The sequence below is a fragment of the Ceratotherium simum genome, chromosome X (genome assembly GCF_057802395.1).
Source record: "Ceratotherium simum simum isolate JZ-2026a chromosome X, ASM5780239v1, whole genome shotgun sequence".
In the NCBI taxonomy this organism is placed as follows: Eukaryota; Metazoa; Chordata; class Mammalia; order Perissodactyla; family Rhinocerotidae; genus Ceratotherium; species Ceratotherium simum.
In genome coordinates, this window is record NC_141940.1 from 24,283,620 (window position 1) to 24,290,665 (window position 7,046).

General features: G+C 47.5%; 1 protein-coding gene across 1 annotated transcript; it reads left to right on the plus strand.

Annotated features, from left to right (window-relative positions):
* The first annotated feature begins 2,374 nt into the window (after positions 1–2,374).
* On the plus strand, positions 2,375–5,982 carry LOC101394415 (DDB1- and CUL4-associated factor 12-like protein 2). Its single transcript, XM_004437316.3, has one exon. The coding sequence runs from the start codon at positions 2,690–2,692 to the stop codon at positions 4,079–4,081; it is 1,392 nt and encodes a 463-aa protein (XP_004437373.3). The 5' UTR covers positions 2,375–2,689; the 3' UTR covers positions 4,082–5,982.
* The last annotated feature ends 1,064 nt before the right edge of the window (positions 5,983–7,046 follow it).

Below are 7,046 nucleotides of genomic sequence, written 5' to 3' on the forward strand. Positions count from 1 at the left end.
TGGTCCTTGCTAGTCTGTCTTGCTGCTGCGCCAGAAGAGCTATAGAGCTGCCCCTTTCAGCAAACCTTGCCATTGATCACAGGCTGAATCCCTGAATCTCTCACAGCTGCTTTCAGTGTCTTTACACATGGTGTCCACCTTCCACTGATGTCCACAGCCATATTCCACCACTTCTGGTGGTGCCATGACATGAGGCTTAAATCTCTATCACCAGCAGAACCTTTCACTCAACCCCTGACATACCCTCAGGCTCTGAGAAGTGGCACAGAACATGCAATGTGGATTCAGACTACTCGGGTTTGAATCCTGCATCCATCACTTAGTAATTCACTGACTAGACAAAATCATAAGCTCTCCAAGCCTCATTTTCCTCATCTATAAAATGCAGATTATAATAGTACTTAATATAATGGTAGATTAAAAAGATAATATTTGTAAATGTTTTGCAAAAATGATTGTTAGCATAATAATATAGGAAAGGCATAAGGTTATATAGTAAAATATAAGCTCTATATACTTAATAGGTACAGTTTCTCTGTCTAGCCATGCTTTGCTTTGACCTCAAGCTGATCACAGCCTCTTTAATTGCTAAGGTTTTCACAATATTCGCCTGGATAGGGGTCCATTTTCAAGGTAACCCTGAAGTACACTGAAGATGTTAATCTCCTACCTGCAACACACCCTGCCCTGACCTGGGTCAGAATAGCCTAAACTAGTGTTTCTCAAAGAGTGGTCCACAACCATCTGCATCAAATCTTTAGGGATAGGGTCAAGGTATATGCATATTTATTAAGCTGTCCCTGTGATTTTAATGTGCAATAAGGTTTGTGAACTGCTTCTCTATACTCTCCATGCCTTTTCACATATGGCTGTCTCTGAAATATCCATTCCCCACCCCCACTCCCCGTGGAAACAAAATGAAGCCTCCTCCATGAAGCTTTCCCTAATTTCATGTTCACCACCACCAGCAGATGCAACCTCTTCTGTTGCTATTGGATGAATGAGATGAGGAGGAATCAGAACTGGGGTACAGGTGATTGCTGGGGAGCACTGGAATGCAGCACCTGAACTGGAGTGGTGGGAAGGACCCACGGTTTGTACTTGGATTTGTGCACTTGAGGTGGGGGGAAGGGAGGAGAAAAATCAGCAAACAAGAGGAGGAAGCAGCAACAAAGTAGCTCCATGGGTTCCCTTCATTGGTCAGAAAAGTAAATCCACCTTCCCACGCAGCCACCCACCCTGCATCACCTACATTTTTGTCAAGAGGAGGAGCGTGTGTGCAGAGTTGCTATCAACCACCAGCCTCATGGCGCCACAATATCACTGCATAATTGCGTATGCCCCAGTATGAGCCTGCCACCGCATTGGCTGCTCTGAAGCAGCAGAGCACAGTATGAAAAATCCAACTCCTGAGACTAAGCCTGTGCTCTGAACCCTTATACTCGCATCATTTTGTCCCTGTGGTCGCCTCCTTCCAGAAAGTTCTTTATATCTACATCTCTGCTTGTGAAAATCTTGCACATCCCTCCGGACCCCTCCCCAAGGCTCCAGGGACTATGCCCAGACATTTGAGCCTCTGGGACTGAAGTGGGGACAGAACCTAGAAGCAGGGATGGAGATGCCCCTCCCCTTGACTCTTCCTCCCCACCTCCTTAGGGCTCTAAGGTACAATGGAAGCCAACAACTCGCAGGAACCCCCCTCCCCTATCAGCAGGGCTTGCCATGTTTTCAGGGTTGTGCCTGACCAAGGGGTCCCATACATCACCCCGACGGGAAAGTGGGGTCCGGGGATCCGCGTTTGGAACAGATCCCTCAGGGCACTCCCGTGCAGGAGCTCAGAGACCAGTTTGAGGTGAAAAAAAAAATATTTGGTTGAAACTGTTGAAGATACCAGCAGAGGGGCTGAGAGAGGAGGGGCTGCAGAAGGAACCTAAGTAGGAGGGTCTCCCTGCAGCTACCAAACACCCCCAGCCACCGCTAAGTTCAATAGCTCATCTTAGCCAAGTGTCTCCCAGGACCGCAGCAAGTGCATATTTGTTTCTTCGCAGAGACCATTGCCCGGGGCACCTTCTAGCCTCATGCTTGACTATATTTTAGGTTTCAAATTTTATTTATGTAGGAATTTTAAGAAGGTTGGGTGGACTCTGTTTTGAGAGTGATGAAATATCCCGTGCCACTTAATGTGGGGCCATGACAGACGCACATGCCACCTTCGGGGTCCTGGAGCCCAGGACCTCAGCACATCCCCGGCCCCACGGATCCACCCCCCACGTCTGCCTGGCTTGCGCTCCCTCGCACCGCGCCTGCTTGCTCCTTGCCCACGCCTCCCGCTGCCTCCGCCCCTCACTCTCGGGCCCCCCGCGTCGTCGTCCCACACCGACTTCGCTCCCGCCGCCCCGCCGGCCGCACTTCCCGCCCTCGCCGCGGCGCTGCGCCCGCACTCGGCCCGCACTCCGCTGCCTCCGGCGCGCGTTCCTCGCGCGGCCCCGTCGCCCTCGCCTCCCTCGCCGCCGCCGCGCCCCGGACTCGGTAGGCTCCGCGCCCCGCGGTCGTCTGCGCCTCTTGGCTCCTGAGAGCCCGCGCTCCCGCCTGACGCGGAGGCGCCGCCGTCCCCGCCGCCACGGCCAACACAGGTGCCACGCGCCGCCGCCGCCGCCGCCGCCGCGCCGCCACTCGCCCGCCGCCCGCCATGGCCCCGCAGCAAACAGGTAGCAGGAAGCGGAAAGCGCCAGCGGCCGAGGCGGGCGCCGCGAGCTCGTCGTCGCAGGGCTCGGCGGCGGCGGACGGAGAGGGACCGCTGCTGCTCAAGAGGCAGAAGCGGCCGGCGGCGCGGCGCTCGCTGGTGCGCTACCTGAAGGGCCGCGAGGTGGGCGCGCGGGGCCGCGCCGGGCTCCCGGGCTTCGAGGGCGAGCTGCGCGGCTACGCGGTGCGGAAGCTGCCCGAGCTGCTGCGGGAGCGCGAGCTGGCCCTGGGCACCCTCAACAAGGTGTTCGCGTCGCAGTGGCTGAACGCCAGGCAGGTGGTGTGCGGCACCAAGTGCAACACGCTCTTCGTGGTGGACGTGCAGTCGGGCCAGATCACGCGCCTCCCCCTGATGCGCGACCGGGGGCCCGGGCTGGCCCGGGCCCAGCCGAGCTGCGGCATCCACGCCATCGAGCTGAATCCCTCCAAGACGCTTCTGGCCACCGGGGGCGAGAACCCCAACAGCCTGGCTGTCTACCAGCTGCCCACCCTGGACCCCGTGTGCCTGGGCGACCGCCATGGCCACAAGGACTGGATCTTCGCCATCGCCTGGATGAGTGACACAGTGGCTGTGAGCGGCTCCCGCGACGGCACCGTGGCGCTGTGGCGGATGGACCCGGACATGTTCAACGGCAGCATCGCCTGGCACAACGACGCAGGGCTCCCCCTATATGCCCACATCCGTCCGAGGGTCTTGGAGACCATCCCCAGGGCCTGCACCAACCCCAGTAACCGCAAGGTACGGGCCCTGGCCTTCAATCGCAAAAACCAGGAGCTGGGAGCGGTGTCCCTGGACGGCTACTTCCACCTGTGGAAAGCCCACAGCACCCTGTCCAGGATGCTGTCCATCAGGCTGCCCTACTGCCGAGAGAACGTGTGCCTAACCTACTGCGACGAGTTGTCCCTGTACGCCGTGGGCTCCCAGTCCCACGTCTCCTTCCTGGATCTGCGCCATGGTCACCAAAACATCCGGCCCCTGTGCTCCCGAGAGGGCGGCACGGGCGTGCGCTCGCTGAGCTTCTACCAGCACCTCGTCACCGTGGGCACGGGCCACGGCTCCCTGCTCTTCTATGACGTCCGCGCTCAGAAGTTCCTGGAAGAGAAGGCCTCGGCCAGCCCGGACTCCTCTCCTGGGCCCGCAGCGAGGAAGCTCAAGCTCACCTGTGGCAGAGGCTGGCTCAACCACGACGACCTGTGGGTGAACTACTTTGGCGGCATGGGCGAGTTCCCCAACGCGCTCTACACTCACTGCTACAACTGGCCTGAGATGAAGCTCTTCGTGGCTGGGGGGCCTCTCCCTTCAGGCCTGCACGGGAACTACGCAGGCCTGTGGAGCTAAAGATGGCCGCCCTGTTCTCCAAGTGCCCAGATTTACCTTCCAGTGCCCTCCCACTTTCCTTCTTCACGCTTGTGTTTGTGCTTTTAACTCAGTGTGGCTTTTGTCTTGTAGGTAGATCGTGCCCAATTTAACCTGTGCCTAGTGTATTGGGCAGAGAGTGAGGTGGGGGGTGTCCTTTAGGCAATTAAAACTAGGCTTTAATACTGTTCTACAGCTCTGCAACACCATCTTTTTGAATTCTCATCCAAAGATTTTTGGCTAAATGTTAGTTGTGTTCTCTCTTTAAGTTATTTACATATTCTGTCTCTCTAATACCACGCAGCCATGGTTTTACAGTTGTGTATATATTTTTTTGTTACTAGTATTACAATAATATTGTTATAGGTATTTTTCATTGCAGATAGATGGTATGTTAAGAATATGTTTTAAACAAACAGTGTTTGTACATCTGTTCTGGAAAGCTAGCCATAGTTTTAGAGCATTGTTCCGATTGGAAAATACATTCCAAGTTCTAGATTACCAACTTTTGGAAACATTCCATTTGTAAATTGTAATCTTAGTGTTTATAGTGTGTAAGTTGTTGGTGCTAAACATGCTTTTTAGAAAGTTTATTCTCTTTGAAAAAAACTTATCATAGAATCTTTTTTTTATACCAAAATCTCAGTTGGTCAGAACACTTCAGGAATGCAAGAATTCTGCTGATTGAATGTTCAGAATTAATCTGAAAACCTAATTAATCTTTTTCTCCTTCAACCCTTATTTAAGTTTTCATGACCAGTGGTTAATTAGATAAATGATTGTGTGTTTTTTCACTTCTTGCCTTAATACTATCAATACTTGTGAATATATTTGAATGTTTGTTGTTTAAGGAACTTGCACTGAGTTTCAGTGCCATCATTCAAAGCAGGGATTCTAAGTGTGAAAATGTAGAATGTATGGCAGACTGGGCAGAATGTATACTGCTCCAGGATATAGACTGTATATTTTTGTTGTTGCTGTTTTTAATACCAAATATTATATTTGAGCATCCTTTAAATTTTCCAATTCTGCTTACCAGTTAAATCACAAGAAAAAACTGCAAGGAAGACAAATGAGCCCAGTCCCTACTCGTTCTGAAAAAGATTCTTAATTTGTAAAATCCAAATTAATAAGATTTTATTTTGTAAATCTCAAAGATTCTTACCTAAAGTAGAATAAATATATTGTTAAAAATTAGTGATGTTATAACCTTCACTGTAATAATATACGATTAGCAAGGACACAGGAAGTATGTTTCAAGAAGATGGGCTGGAGATTAAAAATAAATGGGATTAAGTTGAAGAAAGGTGCTTTGGGGCTCAGATAAATTCAAATAATGTGTTGTTAGGAAAACAGGTTGTTCTTCTCCATATGCGAGAATGTTGAAAGTGAGAAGGGGGATTGGCCCTTCCTCAAAACTGGCCAACTTGTGCTGACCTTGGATTAGTATTGTGGCATGGCAGTTTTTCCTTAAATGTTTTGGCACTCAGATGCTGCCTTGGTGTCTGCGCACTACATCCTGTTCAGTTGCAAATTTGAACCAAGTAATAAACAGTACTAAAAGTGAGTTAAGAAATAAAGAAAAAATGAGGTTTTGTTTACATAGATTATTCTAACAGTTTATATAGTTGGTGTTATATAGCAGTAAAATTTATTCGTGTGCATGTATGTGTCTCCAACTCAGTAGTAAATGTCTTGAGACCAGAGAATATAACTGTCACCTTTATATTCTCTCATTTCCCCACTAATGCCAGGCAAATCATAGGCAATCAGTAAATATTTACTGAATGAATGTATTTGCCTTTGGAGACCTAAAGTTCAAGGCTAAGAAAAATAAATAAATGCATAAATACATAAATAAATAAAAATTTACTCAAATAGTATGGAATCCTGTTTTGTTTCCCCTCCTTGTTTTCTTAAAATTTTCCCTGATTCATTTCTAGGTCAGGCCATGGTGATTATCCATTCATAATCTTCCCCATATGTGATGCCAGAAGATAAGGAAAAATGTATAAATTTTAGATGACATTGGAATTTAATATTTTCACCTGCAAATACTTAGATTTGAAGATTTCTTTAAAATTTTTTTCAGAAATTAGCTTGAAAGATCTTTTTTTGTAGGCAGTTTGTCTTATTACTTAAAAATATATGTTTGCTAAAAACTTCTTTAAATACTTCACCGAAGTATTCACTGCCTGTCTTCTTGTAGGTTATGGGGTATTTTTATGGTATTTTGTCATTGTTTTGGGACATTAGGAGAACATTTTCAGAGAAAATGGCACTTTCTATGTGAGGTGGGGTTTTAAGGAAGAAATAGAAGGAATATCTGTTAACTTCAACACTGACTCACTCTTAACTTGCTCATAATTTATGGTATATCTTTTTGTTCTCAGATCATGTGGCTTGCCTTTTAAAGGGCTAAATAGCCTAACTATGTGTGTATTTATATTATGTAGAAGTTTAATTATTTTGAAATATTTTCTGGTTCAGAGAGAAAGTGATTTACAAAAGTCCAGTTAATTGTGTAACCTGTGAGTGTGAAATAATTGAAAAAGTAACCATGCCAGCACTCCTGGAAACCCATAAATATAGTTCACTTAAAATACACAAGGGAATACGTATCTTTATGTACAAATTACCTATCACTGTTGCCTGAAAAACCTTAGTTACTTGTAACTATGCAAAAATGGTAGTTCCACTTGTCTCTAACTACATATTCACGTATTTCCTCCCCAAGCATATTGCTGACTCAAAAGTTTGTGTCTCCCTTTTACTCCTTGGATGAGCTAATTTCTATTTTTTTTAAAGGTGAGTGAAAGAATTTACTAATCAAGGGTATACCCTGAAATAAATTGAGATGACTATTCTGGAAAAAATTCATCTGTTAAATATACTCTAGCATTAATGATAAACAAATTCAAATTCTCCAGAGGTTGATTTTTATCCC